At 37.8% G+C, this 25,506-nt stretch overlaps 1 protein-coding gene across 2 annotated transcripts in view; it reads left to right on the top strand.

Moving 5' to 3' along the window:
* LOC132130980 (zinc finger matrin-type protein 4-like) overlaps positions 1–25,506 on the top strand; it is a 106,006-nt gene that overhangs the window by 16,314 nt on the left and 64,186 nt on the right. For both annotated transcript variants that reach the window (XM_059542906.1, XM_059542896.1), the window contains exons 2-3: positions 6,875–6,976; positions 15,759–15,848. In XM_059542906.1, coding sequence (XP_059398889.1) covers positions 6,875–6,976; positions 15,759–15,848 — 192 coding nt within the window. The remainder of the gene's footprint in view (positions 1–6,874; positions 6,977–15,758; positions 15,849–25,506) is intronic.

Genomic DNA, 25,506 nt, shown 5'->3' with positions numbered 1-25,506 from the left:
GAACACCCTGGGGTCCAGAGGATAATTGAGAGGGCCGTAGCCATTGAACCCTTGACGCTACACTGCTAAGAGGGAGCTAGCTCCCTGGAGGTGGTATGATGACGGAGTCTGCTAGAGGCCGTCGTATCAAACTGAAAGAACCCGAGCATGCAAGGTTGGGATATCCAAGTTATAGAATCTGACAAAAGTGGACGGCGAGGACCAGCCAGCCGCCTCAAAGATGTCCTTGATAGAGACAACACTAGACCAGGCCCATGAAGAGGCCATCCCTCTAGTAGAGTGGGCTCTTACTCCTATGGGGCACTCAAGGCCCATAGAGGGGTAACATAGAGCGATAGCTTCAACTATCCAACTCGAGAGGCGTTGCTTTGAGACCGAGGACCCCTTGGTGCGGCCACCAAAGCAGACAAAAAGCTGGTCAGATTGCCTGAACGGCTGTGACTGCTCAATGTATATCCTCAAAGCCCTCACTGCGCAGAGTAAATCCAGCTCTCGCTCACCTGACAACGGAGGCAGAGCTGAGAGGGAAATTACCTGTGCTCTGAATGGTGTCGAGAGCACTTTAGGGACGTAGCCATGCCTGGGTTTTAAAATGACCTTCGAGTCATTGGGCCCAAACTCAAGGCATGCAGGGCTCACCGAGAGGGCCTGCAAATCGCCAACATGCTTGACCGATGCTAGAGCAAGTAGCAGAGCGGTTTTGAGTGTTAGGGGCCGAAGGTCAGCTGACCGCAGCGGTTCAAAGGGAGGTCCTTTGAGTGCTCCAAGGGCCGTGAGCAATAGGAGCATGAAATGCTGCGATGGCTGCTACGTAAACCTTGAGCGTGGAAGGGGTGAGACCCTTGTCTAGATGCTCTTGGAGAAATGACAGTATCGGAGATACGTCACACTCAACAGGGTCTTTGTTTTGTGCTAAGCACCAGTCAACGAAGACTGACCATTTCTGGGCGTAGAGGCGTCTTGTAGACGGGGCTCTTGCCTGAGCAATGGTGTGTAGCACGTCCCCGGGGAGGCTCAGAGGCTCCCATCGAGGGACCATACATGCAGAGCCCAGAGTTCTGGCTGTGGATGCCAGATTGTCCTGTTCGCCTAAGAGAGGAGGTCCCGCCTTAGGGGGATCGGCCATGGGGATTTCATGGAAAGCCTGAATAGCTCTGAGGACCAAACTTGGCTCCTCCAGAGTGGGGCCACTAGGAGGACTCTGTGCCCGTCTTCCCTGACTCGTCTGATGACCTGAGGGATCAGAGCGATCGGGGGAAAAGCATAAAGAAGGAGGCTGGGCCAGTCGTGGGCCAGCACATCTGTTTCCTTTGAAAAATAAGTTGGGCAATGAGAGTTGCTTTCTGAGGCGAAGAGGTGGACCTCTGCCTTCCCGAAAATCTCCCAGATTTTGAGAACCATCTGGGGATGGAGCATCCACTCGTCCGAGGGGACATTGCTCTGCGAAAGCATGTCTGCTCCCAGATTCGTCTTGCCAGGTATGTGTGTCGCCTTGAGCGATCGCAGAGGTGGAGCGCTTGGGCAGGAAGTGTCGCATGGCTTGGGACGACTTCTGTGCTGCAGTGAAGTGCTCTGTAAACCCTTCTACGGCTGGCCCGAAGAGACCGGATGGAGAGACTGGGGCATCGAGAAAGGCCACTTTGTCGCTCTCCTTAATCTCTGTTAGGTTGAGCCAGAGGTGGCGCTCCAGCACAACCAGGTTGGCCATGGATCGTCCGATGGCCTGGGCCGTGGCTTTCGTGGCGCGCAGGGCCAAATCTGTGGTGCTGCGGAGGTCACGAAAAGCAGGTTCACTAGGACTAGACTCATCCAGGGAATGGAGAAGCTTTGCCTGGAACACTTGTAATATGGCCATGGTGTGTAGTGCTGAAGCGGCTTGGCCCGCAGAAGTGTAGGCTCTGCCAGCCATGGCAGAGGTCGTCCTGCAGGTCTTGGAAGGAAGGGCTCTCTTGTTTTTAAAACAAGAGAGCCACGACTGTGTCAGCTCATCATGAACCTCAGGGAAGAACGGGGCAGAGCGCTGACGGGGGGCCTGGCAGCGTCCTGGCAGGTACCACTCGTCCAGCCTGCTGCGTGTCGGCTCTTCAGGGGGGGCCCATTCCAGTTGGAGTTCCTCAACGGCCTTTGAGAGGATGCGGAGAAGCTCGGCATCCATCCCAGCTCTGGCGTCGACGGGCTCTAGTGACGGCAAGTGGGCAGGGTCAGAATCACCGGCCCAGTCCTCCGTTTCAGAAGCCGCCAGTGACATGGAGTCGTCAAGTGGCTCGTCCTCCGATCCGCCAAAAGAGACAAGGTCGCTCGCTTCAACCGAGGGACGCTGCTCTGGGCGTGAGAAGAGGACAGGGGACGGCTCTCTCATTGGAGAGGGTGAGGCACGCGGGTGCTGAGCCAGCGTGAGCTCACCCAAATCCGGGCGCTGAGCCCCTCTTCCCCGCTGTCTTTTCCTGGCCGGCTCGCGGGAGGAAAAAAACGGGGGGCGCGAGGGGCGGGATCGCTTTCATTAAAGAAAGCAATCCGCGAGCGCAGAGAGGCGAGACTCATGCTCTCACAAAAGCAGCATGAAGTCTCAGTGAGTGCAGCCTCGGCATGGGGTTTTCCCAGGCAGAAAACACACTCACCATGGCTGTCTTCATTATGCAGACTGGCTCTGCATGTGCCACAGCTGTGGCGCGGCATTGTCAGTTTGTGGTTTGGAGAATTGGCCGCTGATTGTTCTTGTTTTATTTGGGAACAATATTGCATATTCGTCAGCTGTCAGAGTTGATGAAGGAAGTGGGGGGGGGGCAAAGAAGAGAGAAGGTTTTGAAAAGTGTGCGAGAGTCAGAACAATTGTTAATTTTGTTGCAGTAGTATGTTGTTTTAGCAGTGGAGACATTTGCATTGAAGGAAGAGAGGAGTGACTGATACACTATGGTCATTAGAATTTTTGGCAACTTCCTCTCTCCAGCTCTGAGCCTAGAGCGATGTTCACAGAGAACATTGGACAGCCAAGGGGAAGAGGGTGTGATGCATGATGGGCTGGATGAATGTGAGCTGGATGAAAAGTGGTCCAAGCAAGATGTTAAAGTGGAGAAAAGAGTGTAAGTAGCAGTTTTAGTGTCCAGTGCTGGAAACAGAGAGGGTGGAGGAAGTGAGGATGAAACCATAGAGGATAGGTGAGAGGGAGAGAGTGAGTGTAGGTTACACCAAAAGGTGACCTGCAGAGGAGTGTGTGTTGTGTTCAGAGTCAGAGGTTAGAAGTGATGAGGAAGATGTAATTAGCAAGTATTCTAATTGATTTGGTTGGAAATATTTTAATGTTGAAAACAGTTGTGCTGCTTTTTAATTTCTTTAATTTGTATTATTATTATTATTTTTTAATTATCTATTTCAAATAAGTGCTGTTCGACAACACTTAAGTTTAGGTATGGGGTAGGATTAAGGAATTTAAATATGGTTATGCAGAATACGGCATTAATATGTGCTTTATATGTACTAATAAACAGCTAATATGCTATGCATGCTAGTAAGCAGCTAGTGAGAATTCATTCTTAAAACAAAGTGTTGCCTGCATTTTTTTTTGTCATAAACGTTTTCCATACAAGTTTGAAAGGTCTTTGGCAGTCTGAAAATAGACTTTCTGGTTTATATCAGCAGTTTGAGTAAAGTTATTTTTATTTGCTTTTTGCATTTTGTTCTGTAATCCATGTTGTTTGACAGCAGCTGAGGCAAAGAGTTTTTGATTAAATATTATGAAAAAAAGCTTTTGAATAACATGCACTGATAAACTGTGCACACTAAAGCCAGATACAGTTTTTCAAAAATGGAAATAGGCAAAATGTGTATTATGTTGTCTTTTAATCACATTCACATGGCAAATAAAGAGGAAAACTCTTCAACTCTGTCAGCCCCATTCCTCTCTCTAAGCAGGCCTCAAACTGATTAATAATGCAACTGTTTATTAGATGTGTGCGGTGTGTGTATATATGTGTTCATCAGAGCGATAGAGCTTGGGATCCAGTTATGGCATTTTGCCTATTTTGTTCTGCTGAATTTATGCACGGTTTCCTCAGAGAGGGAGAGGGAGCTCCTCTCCTCACACCATCTTTCTTTTTTTCTCTTTTAATTTTTTCTGTCCACTCCTCCGCTGTTCAACAGCAGCTCTGGTTACCTTTTATTTATTTATTTATTTATTTATCCTCATCTCTTCAAAGGTATGCTGCTGGAACACCTATCTGTTGACCAGAGCAACTTCAACTGTGCAGACTTTTTGTCTTGAATTCATTACATCCATAGACCTTTGTTGTTGCCTTTACTCTGATGATGGGCAAATGTCACAAACAAAAAGAATCCGAAAAACCATGCGCAGTATCATTTATGTGTGTAGTATTCATAATGTTGGTATATGGTTTTGCAGATGCATCACAAGTTGCAACAGCTTAACTTTGTCCCTCAAAGTATGAGACACAGAATGTAATATCAAAATCTGAAATTAAATATTGAGAAAGAGCAACTGATCACTATTGAAGATTTACCTGAGCTCTAAATCTGATGCAGATTTAGAAAATATCTGTATTCACAACAGCCTGGGACAGATTTGAGCCACTGTATGAAAGATTATAATAATTGTAGCTTGAATATGGTAATGGTGCGATATCTAATATGTATGCATGAATTAGTGTAACAAACTGACTCCATTTGCAAACTATTCAGTATGTTTATTTATTCTTTTTTTCGAGAAGCTGCAGTCATTAGCATTTGCAAATCAGGCCATGCTAAAAATATGAATCCCAGTGTATTAATTTGGCTTTCAACAAGAGCTGCTGCTGCTGCTGCAAAAAAAAAAAAAAAAAAACCCAAAGCAAAAATGACACCGTCAATTATTGATTATATTCCATTCCACTTTTGCAATTTGAGCTAAAGAAACTAATTGATTTCCAGACTTTGTAGATTTGCATGCATGTTACTGATTTAATTGTAAATGATTTATCCATTTTTTATTTTATTTTATACTTGTAGTATTTAATCAAAATATCATACTTCAACTTAACAACAGACTTCTCTCTGGTGACATAAGAATTTCATTTCCTTAAACCCTATTCCTTTCTTGCAATCGACTGCAAGTTCATATTCAAATCTGCCTCCATCCAATCAACTAAATTTTTCCGATATTTGTGTCACTCTGGAAGAAAAGATCTGTTGCTACTTCTGTTTTATCTCGACTTCAAGTAAATACCAGTTGTATTTTTATATATGTCTATTGGTTACATAAAAAGTAGCTGCCTGCAGTCATTACCAAAATGGCCATCAGGTGAATTGTCTTGTCTTACAGGGACATGCAAATTCAGGCCGTTTTTTTTTTCCAGACAAAAGCTGCACACAGGCTGAATGTAAATGTAACTCTCTGTAAACCCACTCTCTGACACTAAGTGGTGCTTGTGGAACAGCAGAACATTTGAGCTGTTTCCCCGTAACCTCTGTGGAGAAAGCATTGCGATAAGAACACTTATTTATTAGGTTTTACATGGAGCGAAGATGAAACCTAAATGCCATTGAATCTCTTCTGAGAGACTCTTACTTAAAACTTTAATTTATGCTGGACAGTGTTTATGTATCCTGAGTTGTTCAAATTGTGATAATCAAATATGGTTTTAATGATAATTAAAATATGAAACAATAATACTAACCGTGAGGAATTTTTATCATGACTTATCAAACTGCTAACTGTTTTATCCCTATCTGAAACCTAAAGAATGCTTTCTTTGCAGACAGTATATTGAGATCGAAAGGCATCAAAGCATCAAAGCAAACCAATGTATTCATTGTTTCCAGTCAACTAAGATGCCTGGTAAATTTTTAAAGACATTTATAATATCCCACAATCCTGTATGCATGGGAAGGCGTGTGTAAGCGCAACTGTGTGCCCTTAAGCAAAGATGGCAGCAAGCATGCCGCATCCTTCCACATGTACCTTTGAGATGAATAGAGATGCTAAGGGACAGCTCTTTCCAGGTATTACAGACATCTTTGGCCTGAACACAGTTTCCTTGGGAGGTTCCTTCATATAAAACTGCTGTCTGTTAAATCAATGACTAACTGTGTAGTATGGCAGCTGCTTTCAAACATAGTCTGTAGTCATTGTCTCCATATCAGTGAAGCTGTTAGTAATTGGTAGTAATAAAGACACACTAATTGGTCTATGAGGCAGAGTGTGCAAAGGGCAACTGCAAGAGTGATCAGTTTCTTCATTAAACAGGACACACATAAAATAAACTGTACAACAATTCAAATCTAAGTAAAGCTTTTTATATCTACCATTTGCCAAAGGAAAACTGCAAAATGTCTCCTACTATTCCTTTATCTCTTTATTACTTTTTCCCTCCACCTGTATCTGGCTGCAGCCATCAAATAACTAATATGGGAATTTTAGGCCCTTGATTTGTTCACTTATCATCCACAAAGCACATGGTATGTAAAGTTAATGTATTTTTTGTGCTTTGCAGTGAATTTCCATTTAAATGCATTTATTTTTATATTTCACCACATAAAAGTCATATGAATGTTTTAATCTGTTGCTCTAAAATCCCTGCAGTCAGTTTATAAGCCATTCTGGGAGTGAAATGCAGCTCCAATAGAGGCATGTCATGTCCTCGTGCTGGTTCAGTGGTTTGATATGTGTGACGCATGCTGAAATAATTAAAGTGACAGAAACAACATGTCTTCATGAATAATTCACGTAACACATGTTTTCATGACGCAGTTTTTCCCAAAAGTATGTCTAAAATAGCAGTGCAGTACTTTCGTCTTCTGTCATTTTTCCATTTCATAGTGCTCAGTGATAAAAGTGTATAATAAAGTGCGGAAATATAATAATGTTTTTTTTATTTTCCGTCAGATGAAGTCAACAGAGGTGGATCAAGGCCTTTTCACAGACAGTTACTGCAAAGTGTGCAGCGCTCAGCTCATCTCAGAGTCACAGAGAGTGGCACATTATGAGGTGAGACCTGCTTTCTGTCTACATCCTGTCTGCTTGTACGTACAAATCTCTCTCAGCCCTTTTGTTTCCTTAATGTAAGTCATTTTAAATGTTGTTATCCAAAGTGTAGTTATTATACGGTCAATCCACCTAGAGCAATAAGAGGTTTAGTACCTTCAAAGATACAGTGACAATACAGTAACAACTAGTAAATATAGCTAGTACTAGCCAGCTTTCTGGACTTCTTCCACAATTACCCATGAGAGGTTCTGAGTGCACGTCCTCTGATCTGTGTGGTGAAGAATAGCAGCCTAGCTGTATTACAGAGTGTTTCCCTGTGGTCACTGAACGGAGAGTTATATGGCCACTCTTCAACAGAGCTGTAACCTGAACGGACCTAGATGGGAACATAATGTATTTGCCTAGGCAGGTATGGAGTACAACAAGGAGATAGTGTGCTCTTCAGTGTAAACTATTAATTCTGGGTTTGTTTTGTGTGTCCGTGCCAAGTGTGTTATTGGCTGTCCCATGTGGACCGAGCCATTTTCCGAGCACCTTTGAGCCATCTAATGATTTTGTTTACAAATGTCACGTGTGTGTGAATTTGATTGCATTGAATCTTATTGAATATAACTTCTGACTGTCATATCAGGCTAAGCTCTGGCACAAAATAAATCAACGTTTCAGTTGGTGATGTACTGAAATGTTGGTGACTGAAAATGTTTAGCCGAAACGGAAGTATTTTTGGAGGGTCAGTTATTGAAAGAAACACTTGCTGCTTTTTCAATGATGTGTTTTGGTGGTGTGCAAAAACATGGATAAGCTACATCATGTAAGCATGTCAGCAGTGTGGATGTACTTCATCATGAACAAAAATGAGGCAAGAGTAGCAGTATGTATATTTTGTTGGGCTAAAATATCAAGAGGTGGCTTGTTGCCAAAGAACATTTTTACTATGACTGGTTAATCACCTGTGAACAACACCCTGAACAGTTCAATGATTTTCGGTTTCAGTTTCTTGCTAAATGAACATTTAAATTTTATTTTCCATGTTTTAATAAATAAAATAAGTTTGACCCATCACTACTTTAGTCTTTTCAGTGGAAATCTGTGGTGCATCTGAGGCTGCTTGGTAAATTACTAAAAGCTGCTAAAAAGCTAAAAACTTTTTGCTGATTTTTGCAAACCACCACAGGCATTAAATGAAAATGCTGTCATGCTCCTAATGTGGAAAGACATGCAGTAGGCAAAGTCATTTGTTTGTTAAGACCCAGATATGTGAAGAACAGTTTTTGTCTCTCTTGTTCTGTTTCTTTTCAGAAAAGCTCCAAAGTGTATTGGATGGAAGCTCAAATATCCAGACTCTGTCTTATTAATTAAGCATTTTATCAGAGTATTTTTAAAAGGCTTTGACAAGTTCTTGGGAATATACAAAAGAAATGGAGAATAACTGTTTATTTGCATCTTAGTAATTATCACACATGATGCTCATGGCAGCAAAAGGGAAATTATGTTTGAGGGAAAAAAAGACTATCAAGAATTTCATAAAGTATGGAGTAACAACATGCTTATGAAATTCAATATAAAAATGAACATAAAGGGTCTCAAGTACACTCTAATTGTAATCATTTACATTTACATTTAATCATTTAGCAGACGCTTTAATCCAAAGCTACTTACAAATGAGAACAATAGAAGCAGTAAGGTCAACAAGAGAACAACAACAGTATACAAGTGCCATGACAAGTCTCAGAACGGACAGAACGCATAGCCAGGTTTTTTTTTTTTTTTTTTTTTTTAAATTTTTTGTATAAATGCAAAGACAAGAAAAAAAGGAAAAGTGCAGTAATCAATAAACTGAAACGTAATACAAGTGACAAGAACTTTAATTTAATTGACAAGGTTCATTTACAAAATTTTGTATTTGGAATCCTTATATAGTCTACTCAGTCCTTTCTGTCATTTCAAAAGAAACTTACAATGTGTTTTCTTGAACTAGTTAGGCTCTTTGTCACAGTTTTAGCATTTGATTTAATTTAGAAACAAAATAATTTGTGTTTGCATTGAAATTGTCCTGAAGCTCATTTTATTGGGAAGGGATCTGTACTGTAGAGTAAAAACATCTACAGAGGCTTTTGCACTCAGGTAATGGTTTTAGAAATTATGCTGACGGCACAATTTGATGAGCTCATAATCCTCACTCCTGAAACATCAAAGACTGAAAGACAGAGAGAGAGAGAGAGAGAGAGAGAGAAAGACAGATTGGAGGAGGGAAAGAAAATCCAGACATTTGAACTCCCCACATTTTGTATTAAAAGGAACATTAATAATGTAGAAATACAATCATGGACCGGAATAGCACTTCCAGCATTGGCTTTCATTTTATAGTCCTCAGGACACTTATCCAGGGTTTCTATTCATGTGCTCAAGTTAAATCCATACCTTTTCGTGTATTACCAAAGACTGTGAGAACATCATATGTACAGGTATGATACATGTTATTGCTCTAGGCAAATATCTTAATGATCAGTGTTGGGGGTAACAAGTTACAAAGTAACGGATTACAGTAACTATATTACTTTTTGGTGTAACGAAGTAAAGTAACGCATTACACTAATAATATTGGTAACTACACTACTTCACTAGACTATAGGAACGCACTTTCCTGCGTTACACATGCCGTGTTTGCCAGTGTCCAGATTGATTCAAACTCTCCCATATTAAACCAATAACATAGCCTATTGCTTTGGAAAATGAACGAAAACAAAGTGAAAGTAAAGTCTGTCGTGAGTGCATGAATACAAACACACAATAACGCATTTGCATGAGAAAACTCTCAGAAAAAGCACAAAAAACACTCGACAGAGTACTTTGACATAAAACAAAACAAAAACAAGGATGAAACACATATCTGATAAAGCACTGGGATTTATGTCTTGGGTCGTTAGGCGATGTCCCAGTAAAATCGATTCTGACACAGATTACAGCCAACGAATCGATCATTTATAATATGTATATTATGTATACTAAGCAAATCATTATATAATTATACAGTTCATAAAGATAGTTGCACTTTTTTCTGTTGCAATCTGAATATTTCTCACTCATTTTGTGTTTAGTTTGTGAATCATTTGCACTGTTATTGCACTGTATTGTTGAAGACAATTTGTGCAATTGTTTTTACTATATGCTGCATAGTTTGTGTTTATTGTTCAAACTGAGATTGAAAATATATTTCTCAGAAGAAGAAAAAAGAAATGCAATTTATCTTTAAAATAAAATCTAAATTTGTTTTGTTTTATGCCTTCATTTGATAACCAGAAAAATGTAAATACACAACAGAATTTCTGAGGGGAAAAAAACATTTCATAAGGCTATTTTAAGAAAAAAATAATAAATGAAGTTGTTTTTATGCATTTAAATAATTACACATGCTAAAAAAAATAAAACATATGGTGAAGAAAAAAATAAAACATTTCATAGGGCCCTGAACATTTAATTTTTGTTAAACTTTTAATAAATTGCTGTAAAAATTAAATTAAATTAATTAGACATGCTTTTTGACGAATACAATTAAATGTAACCATTAAAAGGAGTTGAGAAAAATAAAAAGTAAAGTAATAAGTAGTGAAGTTACTTTTCAAATGCAGTAACTAGTAAAGTAATCTCATTACAATTTACAGAAGTAACTAGTAACTAGTTACTAATTACATTTTTTTGAGTAACTACCCCAACACTGTTAATGATAAATCCAAGCATATTGCTGTGCAGTTAAGATTGCTAACACCATGCTTAAAGCCAAGGTTACTTTTTTCTATTGTATATTTCTATAGAAATGTTACTAACATCAGTTATGCATTACCTAAAGCAAACAGAAGTTATCTGGTTTCTTTTAAGCAGTAAGCGAGGTCTGTGGCCTGTGTCTCTATTTTGAGTATAATCTCTCTGGTGCGCTGTGCTATTTGATTTCTTTTTGTGGTCTTGCTCTCTTTCTGTCTGATTGTGTGCCCTTTGCTTATGCGTTTCCTTCATGCAATTCCAATCAGAATTTTTTAATCTTACATATGCATGAGCCACATAGCAGAGAGTGGTGAAGACTGCAGGCTCTTATTTACGTCTGGTCATGATGATATTATCAGCATTCAAGGGCAAATCACCCTCTCATTGTCTTGGACCCTCCTCTACAGGATTGGAATGATCCATGTAAGTTTGATTCTAATGAGACTCCTGTTCCACACTAAGGACTAAGTTTTGAATGTGTGTATATACCATTCAAAAATCAGTACTGTTTTATTGAAAGAAATACTTTTATTAAGTTAAAACGCATTATATGGATCAAAAGTTTCACATTTATAATTTTACAAAAAACTATATTTATTATATAAATGCTGTTATTTTGAACTTTTGATTCAGAATTCTGGGGAAGAAATGGCACAAGAGCAAGAAAAATGTTTCACTGTTTTCACAATAATATTCAGAAGCACATCTGGTTTTAACATTGATAAATCAGCACCCATCATTGACCCATCAATCAGCATTGAGCACCCAATCAGCATATTAGAATAATTTCTGAAGGATCATATGACACTGAAGACTGGAGTAATAACTTCAAAGGAATAACTTACATTTTAAAAATAATAAAACAGAAAACAGTTATTTTAAATATAATGATACATATTTATTAAATCATATTTTAAAATGTTTCTTTTTTTATTAATTTATTTTATGTATTTTTAATCAATTGCAGACTGGTCAACAATCTTTCAAAACCATAAAAAAACGTACCAAACCTTTGAACTTTTTAATATCCCGAAATGTGACTTGCTATCATGCAATGTGACTTTATTTCTTATTTTAAACTTTTTGTCATTGTTATTCTGGTTGAAACCAGCTTTCACAAAACTAGAGTAAGTGTGATCCAAAACAAACAAATCAGCCTGGGAAAATGTCATAGGTTAAATGCGCTCATGCTATAGGATATAGGCTGCTTTACACATGCATGTGAATCTTGTATTGTGAGCTAAACTTTTCGCTGAGCTATGAAAGTCTGACGTCGATTCATGAAGCTCTATTAAACACATCTACTGTTATTATCTAAGTGAGAATCAGTAATGTCTTTAAATATGGCTCTAAATTTGGCTTCCCCAATTAGCTCCTGTAGCTGACTAAATCAGGATGTTCTTGTTGGCCTAACAGCCATTAGAGTCATAAAAGAGAAGAAATCATTTCTCTGTAAGATGCTTCCTAAGAGAGTGCTGACAAGTGAGAATAAAATTGGGATGCATGAGGCCAAATCTTTGGGTTCTCATCCCAGTGTGTCTTTCAAATGCAACATAAAATGAGCTTTTCAAATGAAAAAAAATAAAAAATTTTAGTTCTTCTTTTTAATTTTCATGAAATTCCTAAACAGTTGACATAACACCGTATTGAAGACACAAAGCACAATAGATTCATTGAGGAAGGCAATAGATGGGTTTTAAATCTTACATCAGTGGATTTTTATGCTTTGAGGATCTTACAGATTATCTGGCAGAACTGAAGCCGTAGCTCAATTCTTCATTGCCTCTACTGATACTTTCTTTAGTATCAGTAGAGGAGGAGCAGCAGCAGCAAACAAATTGGAAGAAGATGGAGTTAATGGACAGAACAAAGGCTTGTGATGCTCTGATGAAATATGGATGAGGGCTTGTCAGAAAAAACATGAAAACATATCATGTGAAGATTCCTTGGGTCTAACAGAAAGTCTTTCATACCCAAGACAAAGACTGATTGCTAATGAACTCCCTTTTCCACACTTTGATCTCCATTCAGATTCATAATGCACCACGGTTTCAGAATGTCAAGTCAAGTCTTACAGTTCGATGCTCAGGATTTTTGGTTTGTCTTTTATTTATACTAATGGCATTTAGTCTGCTCATTCAAAGTAATTTTTTTCAGTTGTACTTAAAGTTCATACATATTCTTCAGGTTATTTCTCTTTTAATGATAACAAAATGAATGTTTTAATGCTTTGCTGAAAGGTGCTTATGTTAAAATATGTCTGAAGGTTTGTTTGAAACATTTCAGAAGCTCTAATAATAACCTGTCCTAGCTTTTTCTGCGTTGTAATCTACAGCCATGCTGTGATATTTTCTACAAAACCTCTGTCAGCGTACTGAATGTGATAGGGTTATATGAGGTTTTGGCGTGAATCTAAAATCCCACTCAGTTTACTGTCATTCTGTGATAGCCTTCCTGCTCCCAAAACTGGGTCAGAACATGTTTTAGTGACTAAGCAACCAGAGGCCAAATAGTGAGGATGCATATAGTGCCTTGGAATAGAATATGTAGTGGATCTGTGGCATGTTAATAACCCAGTTAACTTGATGCAGACTAATTAAAATTTGTAGCTGGAAAAAAAACATTTCAGCACCATCTGTTAGATTTTTTTTTTTGTTGCAATTGTACACTTTTTTTTATTATCTTGCTGTATCATTAGAAGAAAAATGTATCTGCACTTGTATTTGAATGGCGTATTTGATTTTTTTTCTCATAAACTATTTTATAGTAATGTGCATAATCATTATTTCACTTGTTAGTTCTAGAAGTCAAAACTCACCAAACTCACAATAAACCAGTATTGTCAAAATCCCAGAACAACATATGAGCAGCACACAGTATGAGCAGGATTTAATATATTGAATAAATTAGGCTTTTCCTTATAAACCATTTTTCCTTTTAATTATGTTGTCAGATTGAAAAGCTATAGAACAAAAATGCAACTTTAAAATTTAAAATTTGTCTTAGCATGGAAGTGAACATCCCAGGTTACGTAATGTAACCATGGTTCCCCGAAGGGAATGAGACGCTGCATCGGAAAAGGCTATGGGAACGCAAATGAAAAGTTTCGACTTCAAGGCATACAGTTTCCTCATTGAGGGAGCTCTAGATTGGAGGATGGTCTCAACAACCTCGGTTGAGAGACCGGAAGCTACGAGATGTGCCCCCTAAGGGGCCACACTCATAACTTCCACAGCTCCGGGCGTGTGAGAGGAGATCCCTCCTGATGGGAATCTCCCATGGAGCGCTGCTGAGGAGAGGAATCAGGTCGGTTTTAAGTGAATGAACCTGCATGCAGAAGTCCTTCCCTCAGTATTGACAGGTTTGTCTACCCTTTAACTCACTTTTGATAAGAAAGTAAAGTAAACCCTGAAGGAGACATGTCTCAGCAAACAGACTTTTACCAGTGGAGTTTGGGTCCTTTTACAGTAATGATTCTTGAAAGCTTTCTCTATTTGCCAGTTGTTTTTCCCCTGTGCTTACCCATGATTAGAGCATGATGTTCTCCTCTGGCCAAATGGCAGTGGGGTTTGGAACATTATGTGCTTATGTGCTTTTTGTGCTTAAAGCTAAATTGTGGCCCTCTAAATCTATCACTGTGACGGTTCAGCCCCAATCTGAGTTACTTCACCCTTTGAGACTAGTTTTGTCTACTTCCATGTAATTACCATATCCAAGACTCCCCTAAGAACTGGAGTAAAGAGTACTTAAAAGTACACTTCGGGATCAGATAAGTCCACAAGTGTCATTTCTTCAAAGACATGACCACTGTTTGTTGCTGAGGAGTTTGGCTGTGGAGTGTCTGTTTATTTATAATTAAATAAATTAATTGTGATCACATCTGATGATTTCTTTGGGGTTAATACAGTTAATCTCCAACATGATAAACACACATGCATTTATAATATGTATTTGTGCAATTTATATTTATTAAAGTGCTTGGCCTAAAAAAAAAAAAAATATATAGAATATATATATATACATATATATATATATATAAAATATTACAGTTAAAAAAAATGGAGGTTGGTTAGATTTAAATGAATAATTTTGAAGAGAAAATCAGTCAATAGCACCTGACTATTACACACTGACAGACAGGAATGGATACAGACAAATATGCATATTTATTGCATGCTGTTGTTGTAGGAAACTGATAAATTATGGATAGAATTGTTGCTGAAGAGGGTGAAGAGAAATGTGTTTCTATTTGCACACTCTCCAGATGCTGAAGCAGCAGCATTCTCAGTAAATCCTGAGATCCATCTGTCCCTTTCGATCTCTTTCTGTCTCATTTCATATTTACTCTCTTGAGAGGAGAAATAGGAGGACCAGGCTAATAAGATTCTCTCAGGCAATCTTCAAACACAAGGTGACAGATCATATTTTTGAACCACATTCATCTATAGTCAGTCAGGTCAGTTTCATCCTGCATGTGTAATTTTTTTGGTAAGAAAAGCAGACAGAAAATCTTTCACTTCTTCACAAGGAAATTAGTGGCTTTCAATGCAGATTATTCCAGTGCAACTCTCTATCCTTAATTTCCACACTTTGCCTCTTTCCTTTGTGTTGAGGTTGAAGTTCAATTGCCCTCTTGTCAAACATCATTTTCAAGTAAACTGAGCAATGAATTGATTTGGCCCTCTGCCTGATAGCAGGGTCACCAAGTAATGGGTGGGTCTTGATTTGTGGCTCCAGAGTAATTATTTATTGGCCTGTCCATAAGATGGGCACTGTCATTCGCTTCTCACTCAGTCCCTGCTCCAGTGCTTTCTTTCTTTCTTTGGTAATTATTTTAATGCTTTTTCTTCACAATTAATAGATTTTCTAGTCTGTCCCAGGACTGTATAAGGGTAACGATCTTTCACTTTGATTTATTACAGCCATCTTATTCTCTTTTAATACTTTGATCTCAGAATCTGATTAAGAATAATAAACACATATTTAAATAATAATTTATTTCCTCCCCTTTCATCTTTTTCAGAGCCGGAAACATGCAAACAAAGTTCGTCTGTATTATATGTTGCATCCAGTAGATGGGGGATGTCCGGCTAAGAAGCTCAGAACAGATGACGTGAGTATATCTCATCCTTTTCTTTTAATTTTTTTAACAAATGACACCTCTATACTGAGTTTATAAATGACTTGCTCTGTAACATTCTTTTAAAAGATCAGCGTGGTGAGTGTTTTTTCTTTTAATGAGCTTTTCTAGCCATTGCTCTCCAAAGCCAGTCTTTTTCATAATAATATGCTTCATGAACCCCGACCATTAAAAAGTACTTAATATTATGCTTCCTTTTATGCAAACAATTAATTTAATAGACTGAATTTGTGAAGGTAAGATGCAAATTTCTTTTGAAATCAAAGTAAATGAATTTGAATTACAAATAAGAAACCTGCATCCATGGCCAGTTTAGCTGTGTGCACTATAGTTTCTTTATTTGGCAGAGACTTCTTTATTTTGATCAAGGAGGTGTTCATGTAAGACGTGTTCTTGGATTTACAAATAGCTAGCTAGTACAATGGAATAAAAATGTTTGATTCATAGCAGAAGATGCTAAAAAAACAGCAAGACATCTAAAAATAAATCTAAAGTAACTTTTATGAGTTTATTATTCTAGTTTATGAGTGAAATCATAACTAGTTCCCCCTAAAATCAAGTGGCAAACCTGCTTTACAGTATGTTTGTTAACATGGTGAATACTGTGCCCTATTTAAGGATGTTTCTATAGGGGAATCAAGGGTTTTAGTACTTCAGTCCAGCATCATTTCATCACAAGGAGATAGCAGCTTGATGTGTGTGAAATGTTTTGATCCATCTGATTTTGTACTGCATTGTCACTTTGAGTTAAAAGGTGATCTTGTGTGCATTCAAGCTTGGGTCTGAGAATGGAGCAGGTTTTACATGAAGCCCAATTAATTTCAAGAAATAAACAAGAAAGTTCAAGAAACTCAATTCTGAACTAAAGCCATCTTCTTAGATGAGTCTTGCTGAGATGATAGTCATTCTGCTCTGCTTCTCTCAGTATAGGATATAACAGGCTTCCGCTTTATGGCTGTATTTAATGGGCTATTCACACAAAGATGGGTTCAAAAACACAAGGTTGTGGGTTGCTGGGATCTGCCTTTTTGCACTCCCTGCTAGGCAGAGAAAGTCTATGATGCCTGTGGTTTTTGCAGATGTTACATGTTCTTTAGACAGCTTCCAAACAGACCAACAAAGCTCTTACCACAGGAGACCAAATGCACATCTAAATGTTTATGTGAGAGTCAGAGGATGCGAAATCATAGCCGTCGGCTATTGGATACGGTTAGAATTAAATGATATTGAGCGTTGTGTATGTTTTATTGATTCTGTATGATCACAGTATTGTCATCATTACACAAGCTGTTGAAGTGAGGATACTGGCAGAGAATTGCAGTAATGAAGGTGATTAGTACACTTATTGTGTAGGGAACCGCCACCGTCAGTGGCCAGATTTCAAAAGAGTATGAGCTGCTTCTGAGTTCTTCGACTGAACTTTAACACTTAGCTTGTATCAGATCAATAGTGGCAAAGAACAGACATTCAAATAGTCATCGATTGCTGTGTGTCCATGTGTCCTCTGTCAATAGGCTCTAACATGTTACTATATATATACTGTATATATATATATATATATATATATATATATATATATATATATATATATATATATATATATATATGTATATGTATGAATGTATATATGTATGTATGAATGTATATATGTATGTATGAATGTATATATGTATGTATGAATGTATATACTGTGCTTCTGGAAAGTTAAGTTGTTAAGTTACATTCTTATTCCAAAATGGATTAAATTCATTATTTTCCACAAAATACTACAAACAACACCCCATAATGACAACGTGAAATAAGTTTGTTTGAAATCTTTGCAAATTTCTAAAAAATAATAATAATAATCAAAAACAAACCATGTACATAAATATTCATAGCCTTTGCCATGCCACTCAAAATTGAGCTTAGGTGTATCATGTTTCCACTTTTTATTTTATTTTATTTTTTTATTCTTTTTTTTCTGGAGAGAGAGAACTGTTCATTTATGTCTTTAGTTTAAATTAATCAAATTTGAATGTTTAGGGTAAGTTCTCCCATTTAAATATTGAGTTAATCCTCTTACACTCTCTTATCACTTATCAGTTAATGTACTTCTGAAAATCAATATAAAATTAGTGCAAGATGTGGAATTTTGTGATTACCCTTTCTCTGTCATTAACCTATAAACGTGATAGAGAAAAACTAAGTCAGGAAGCATTCAGTCAAAATCAGCACTTTTCACAGTGGGACCGAGGGAGTAGAGTGGAACTGAAAGCAATTATTTTTTCCACTACATAGCTCTTTCTGATATGTATAGATCAATGAACTCTACATGGCTACTGTTGTGTGAATGATGTTGTAATGTTTTTGGCTTCCCGGCAAGAAAAAAAAAACTGAAACTTTTGTGTCAGCAATTTTACTTCATCAGAAAAAGCTTAGACATACTGTACTTTTTTATTTTCTTGATTTCTTCAATTACATTGTGCACGCACACACATATGTAAAAGCTACACTTTCAACAGTTTAAATGTTAAGGGAAGTATTAAAATTTTTAATAATTACAGGTTAGTAACTTTATTGTCAACTCATCCAACTGTACATGTGCCGCTTGCATTTTCTTTAGATTAATTTTTTCCTCTATATTTCCCAAGAGCATAGGGTTGTGTAAAAGTACACTGGCTATTGACCAGTGGAGAAGTAAAATTCACCTGCATTAAGAGTCAGTAATCAGCCAAGTTCTAACAAGCTGTCCTCTGCTCTCTCAACACCTAATAAAGTGGCAGCAGATTGTACACGAGATCACTGGTCACATCCATCTGCTTAACACAAATCAGCTGTCTGCGGCAGCTACTAATAGCTACATGGTCCCCTAAGGACACTTTAAAAATCGCTCCCTAAGTCTCCAGCACTGTAACTCAATGCAAGGGCTGTGGCGGAGGATACTATTAGCAGTCTGGGACAACTTATACACTGATCGAATAGCCCATCGGATACTTCTATTTAATTAGCGGTGATTAAATCAACCCCTGCTGGGTCTCGTGTTTCCAGGGGAGAGCAGGGCAGATGGAGCGCGTGTGGAAGACCAGAACGAAAGAAGAGAGAAGAAAGTGAGCTGGAACTCGAGCCTGGATCCTCAACTTTTGTTCTAGTCTTTGTTTCACTCAGTTAATGACAGATCATTGACTGTGTGTGGAATGTCCAGACAGCCTGAGAGTGATACAGCAGTCTTCTCTTTACATTTACAGTTCAGTTTACATTTCTTTCTTGGGATGAACTAATGGGATGTATGCACAGATAAAGCTTTGCTTAAACCTTCTCTGCTGCTGCCTTCATACATTTACACTTAAAGTCAATAATATGCAGTCAGTAGTTGTGTTATATCTTTGCTTATCAGTGTTATTTTATTATTTATATATTATTGTATTTATTAATATTATTATTTAGCCTTTATTATAGTTTTCTTTTTAATTATATTTTTGTAGTTTTAGTAATTTTAAGTGGTTGTGTCTTCTTGTATTAGTTTTTTGTTTTGCCTAATATATCTATTTAGCCTCTCTTTTTTTTAGTCAACAAAAATTATTTCAATAGTAGTTAACAATCTCAACACTGTTGCTGATTTAACTCATTATCACTAGTTTTGGGAAAGATTTTTGTTGATAATCCAGGAATTTTCTGCAGACCACGGGCCATTTTATATCGAAAAACACTGCTCTATCTGCTTGTTAAGTCATGATGTACCAAATACTGTTTCTAGATCCAAGCTTCCAAGCTTCTAGATCCAAGCAGGTTTTTTTTATGTTTATGAGTACTATTAATTAATAGCACAACTTTAAGACACTTTAAGGTGTCTGGGCTCAAAGAGTTTTTTTTCTATTATTTTAAGCATTTTGAAAAGATAGATCACTGCATAGCTATTAGGATCATGATTTTTCCATATTACAGTAAGTGAGTGTATATTAGCATTTTATTTTTTTTGTTGGGTTTTCCTCTGTCATGGTATTTAGACTTTAGCCTTGTCAGAATCAGTACTGAGATGTTAAGCTGTGACACTGATGTGGATGATGCAGATTTGAAACCATCTTCCAAAAGATTATAGCTTTAATATAGATATTGAATATCTTTAAATGCTAAAATTTATATGGGGATGGTTTTGAAGTATCCGTGGGAACCTGACTGATGCAATGTGAACTGACAGCACTGAGCTTGCCATGCTTTACATAGCATCTTGTTCTCATGGAGACACAGAACAGACTGAGTCATGAGTTCTCTGACCTTTTTTTCCCTTTTTCATTGTGCTGTCACAAAGTAGACAATTCTTGCTGGAGGAAATAAGTAGTAAACAAAAATATAAGTGAATAATCCCTTAATGTGCTCCAGTTAAAAGCACAGTATGCTTGTAAAATTTGGTTTTGAGCATTCTGAATCCATGAAGCAATAGCCATACAAACATATATACTGTGTAAACAGAATTAAACCTCAAAAGGTTTTCCACTAAAGCAATCTCTGCAAAGCCCCTAGAGCGCTTTCACCAGCAACTACTGCCTGCAAGCCTCAGATGCATTGCTGATCCTCAGATGCTTTTCTGCTGTCTTTCATTGTTCACAAAAATGTACTCTGCTTTATATATATATATATATATATATATATATATATATATATATATATATATATATATATATATATATATATATATATATATATATATATATAATAATATGTGTGTGTGTGTGTGTGAGAGAGAGAGAGAGAGAGAGCTATCCATAAAGCAGAGTACATTTTTTTGAATATATATACATATATACAGTTGCTGGTCATATAATTAGAATATCTTCAAAAAGTTGATTTATTTCACTAATTCCATTCAAAAACAGAAACTTGTTTATTATATTCATTTATTACACACAGACTGATATATTTCAAATGTTTATTTCTTTTAATTTTGATGATTATAACTGACAACTAAGGAAAATCACAAATTCAGTATCTCAGAAAATTAGAATATTGCTTAAGACCAATACAAAGAAAGGATTTTTAGAAATCTTGGCCAACTGAAAGTATGAACATGAAAAGTATTAGCATGTACAGCACTCAATACATAGTTGGGGCTCCTTTTGCCTGAATTACTCCAGCAATGCGGTGTGGCATGGATTCGATCAGTCTGTGGCACTGCTCAGGTCTTATGACAGCCCAGGTTGCTCTGATAGTGGCCTTCAGCTCTTCTGCATTGTTGGGTCTGACATATCGCATCTTCCTCTTCACAATGCCCCATAGATTTTCTATGGGATTAAGGTCAGGCGAATTTGCTGGCCAATTAAGAATAGGGATACCATGGTCCCTAAACCAGGTACTGGTAGCTTTTGCACTGTGTGCATGTGCCAAGTCCTGTTGGAAAATGAAATCTGCATCTCCATAAAGTTGGTCAGCAGCAGGAAGCATGAAGTGCTCTAAAACTTCCTGGTATCCTGCTGCGTTGACCTTGGACCTCAGAAAACAGAGTGGACCAACAACAGCAGATGACATGGCACCCCAAACCATCCCTGACTGTGGAAAATTTTACACTGGATCTCAAGCAACGGGGATTGTGTGCCTCTCCTCTCTTCCTCCAGACTCCGGGACCCTGATTTCCAAAGGAAATGCAAAATTTACTTTCAACAGAGAACTTAACTTTGGACCACTCAGCAGCAGTCCAGTCCTTTTTGAAGCAAGACGCTTCTGACTCTGTCTGTTGTTCAAGAGTGGCTTGACACAAGGAATGCGACAGCTGAAACCCATGTCTTGCATACGTCTGTGCGTAGTGTTTCTTGAAGCACTGACTCCAGCTGCAGTCCACTCTTTTTGAATCTCCCCCACATTTTTGAATGGGTTTTGTTTCACAATCCTCTCCAGGGTGCAGTTATACCTATTGCTTGTACACTTTTTTTCTACCACATCTTTTCCTTCCCTTTGCCTCTCTATTAATGTGCTTGGACACAGAGCTTTGTGAACAGCCAGCCTCTTTTGCAATGACCTTTTGTGTCTTGCCCTCCTTGTGCAAGGTATCAATGGTCGTCTTTTTGACAACTGTCAAGTCAGCAGTCTTCCCCATGATTGAGTAGTCTACAAAACTAGACTGAGAGACCATTAAAAGGCTTTGCAGGTGTTTTGAGTTAATTAGCTGATTATAGTGTGGCACCAGGTGTCTTCAATGTTGAACCTTTTCACAATATTCTAATTTTCTGAGATACTGAATTTGGGATTTTCCTTAGTTGTCAGTTATAATCATCAAAATTAAAAGAAATAAACATTTGAAATATATCAGTCTGTGTGTAATGAATGAATATAATATACAAGTTTCACTTTTTGAATGGAATTAGTGAAATAAATCAACTTTTTGATGATATTCTAATTATATGACCAGCACCTGTGTGTGTGTGTGTGTGTGTGTGTGTATGTATATGTATGTATATATGTGTGTATATATATATATATATATATATATATATATATATATATATATATATATATATATATATATATATATATATATATTAGGGGTGTAACGGTACGCAAAAATCACGGTTCGGTACGTACCTCGGTGTTAAAGTCACGGTTCGGTTCATTTTCGGTACAGTAAGGGAAAGAAATGCAAATATTAAACTGCAGGTTGTTTATTACTATACACTTTTTTTTAAATACTTTTTAATAAAATATATATAAAATAAAAAAAGAATAAGAAATAAAATATTGCTGCAAAGTTATCCACTAAATAAAATACTCTCAGTCTCAAACCAATATCATATAATAAAATATAATGAAAAATATAAATAAATAACTATGATTACAGTGCAGCATTACCAATCCCAGCTTGTAGGCCTGCTTCACCAGAACCGTGCCGTGCCTGCTACTGTAGGTGACAGGGAGACCACCGACAGACCAGGCTCTTGTCTTCATGACAACAATATCTATACTTCATGTTGAGCATAAATATAAAGCCTACTGATAAACGACACCGTCAACAGTATTGACGGCAAAATAGACTATGTTTGACAGGTGCAATATTTTAATTATAAATAATAAATTACAGTGGCATCCATCTTCCATTGTTCCCAAGCCAAATTATTTGTGCCATTTTTATGTTTATATATATATATTTTTTGTTTTATTTATTAATGTGTATTTGTTACATTTAATAATATTATATACAGTTGATTATATTATTTCCATCTATTTATTATTATTATTTACATATAACATTTGTTACATACAGTTGTTATATTTAATTTTTGTCATCAGTTTATTGTCAGTTTGATATTCTTACAATCTTATAGGGGTGGGGGAAAATTTGATTCTTCAATGCATCACAATGCGGAGATGGACGATTCTGAATCAATTCACAAATGTCAAAAATATTGACAGGAAATGCAAGAGACGGAACTTTGAAGAGTGGAAGTGCAGGGCCTGGACAGTCTAAGGCGTGCATGTAAGAGATGCCTGGTCAGGCACTGTCTGCATTAAAAGCTAAGCTAAGCACTTTGGCTTAGAAGCCCTGCGCGGGACTATTTGCACATCAGGGGGCCGCTATCAAAACTCTGTAAAGGGAACATATCTTACAAGATCTGATATTTGTCAATGAGTTCAGGAAATCTCTTGAGCAGCAAATCTTGAACATGATCTTGTCAGTCATCTCTCCTTATTTTTGACCCGTGATCAGTGAAAACTGCCTCCTGTTGAATGCAGGGTTGTCAAGTCCGTGTGCTTCTATGAAACATCAAGAACACGAGCACCAGGAAAAAAATGAGTATGCACTTTACCTTTGGCTAATGTAGCACGGACGTTTTGGATGATGGAGTCTCCAATGATCACAGCGTAGGGGGAGGGGGAGAAGTCGTCGCCCGGGGCCTGGCTCGAGTCCTCCGCTGTGGATGCACCCAGGGTCCGTGGTGTCCCGGTGCCGGAGTGAAGGACATCTGGGAAGATCGCGTCTTGGGTGCACCGGGCCTGTGCAGAGAAACACACGGAGTAGACGTGGTGGGACTGTTAACAGCACGCTGTATACTTACCCCGGACTTGTGAGCGTCAGCCCGGGATGATTCCAGCGCAGCTCTCCGCTCTCTCAGCTGGGCCTGCCTCACCTCCAGGTCGCGTATCTGCTTCCCCACGGCCTCGAGCTCGAGCTGCGCCGAATGCAGCTCGAACGTGTCCTCGCCTACAATCAAAGGTAGACATTCATCTGCCATTAAAGAAAGTAACAGGGAGTACAGCAGTGGTAATGTGTGTGAATAGAGTATTAGCAATGTAAGCGCAGTTAGCAGCAACCACGTCACTGATGCTAACGGGCTATAAGCTAATAGCGGACCCAGGAGCTCAAAACAAGTAAGTTTTTTGCTTGTTTGCTTATTGAAGCTGCACCAATACTATTATAAGAGTAAAGCTCTGTGGAAGACAATGTTTTGTATTGACAGAAAAGGGAATTTACGGCTTTCAGATAAAAAAAGATTATTTTTTTGCATGAATGAAATAGACCCAAATCCTTAATGGCCGAAGAGCAATGCGTCTTTCTTAGTGACAGGCTGTGAATTGCTACGTAGATGTATATTCAGACATGTAATTATCTTAGTTTTGCACATGAGTTTAGAATAAAGTCACACATCTGAAGAATCACATTGGAGATTAAATCTGTGGGATACAGCTGAGTCAGGGGTTTTCTGTTGCGTTTTTCTATTAAAGATCCTTGGATGTCATTTTTCGGTTCAAAATGTAATCAATATTGTTCATGCATGCACATGTTTGAGGGTTTTACCTTAGATTCTGGATTTGATGCTTAAATATATGCATTTATTTTTCATTTATCTATGACAACATGACAAAGTTCACTTCCATAATCTGATGTATTTTCTTGGGAAAAAGGACAGTCAACATGAAAATATATAGTTCAACACTCAACAGAATGCCTATAATCCCATAATAGCTATTTGGATATTAGTTCAAATTAGTCCACATGGCCTAAATGATTTCAGCATACACAGAAAGTTGTTTCAGAGGAAGAACATTCTGATGCAGTTTATAGCATTTTGTTAAAAAAAAGTTGATTGTTAATAAAACCAGAAATGTGCTCTAAGAAAATTAATTGACACATGGACATATTTCCACTTGTTAAAATTTACCATTTAAATAAATATCTAAATTAAAGTTAGAAACTTATTTTATCCGTTCTTTTCTTTTAATTGCAGGTTAATTTGCACAATAACACAAAGTCTAACTTTTTCACTGTCTAAAATTACCAATTTTAACAATTGAAAAACTCTCAGCCAGTGCAAATTTGCTTTGCAATTTTAATTTGCACCTTTGTGCATATAATTTGCACCACAATTTGCATATCAAAATCATACTTTCATGAAGTCCAAAACAACCATACACCATAATTTAACAGATAAACTGCAGTACTTTTAACTGGGGAAGTCGTGGCCTAGAGGTTAGAGAGTTTGACTCCTGGGATCGAATCTTGGGCCGGCAATACCACGACTTAGGTGCCCTTGAGCAAGGCATCAAACCCCCAATGGCTGCCCACTGCTCCAGGTGTGTGTTCACAGTGTGTGTGTTCTCACTGCTCTGTGTGTGTGCACTTTGGATGGGTTAAATGCAGAGCACGAATTCTGAGTATGGGTCACCA

The sequence above is a fragment of the Carassius carassius genome, chromosome 4, assembly GCF_963082965.1.
Source record: "Carassius carassius chromosome 4, fCarCar2.1, whole genome shotgun sequence".
Lineage (NCBI taxonomy): Eukaryota > Metazoa > Chordata > Actinopteri > Cypriniformes > Cyprinidae > Carassius > Carassius carassius.
Note: the sequence above shows the minus strand (reverse complement) of the source record. Positions and strands in the feature narration are given on the sequence as shown.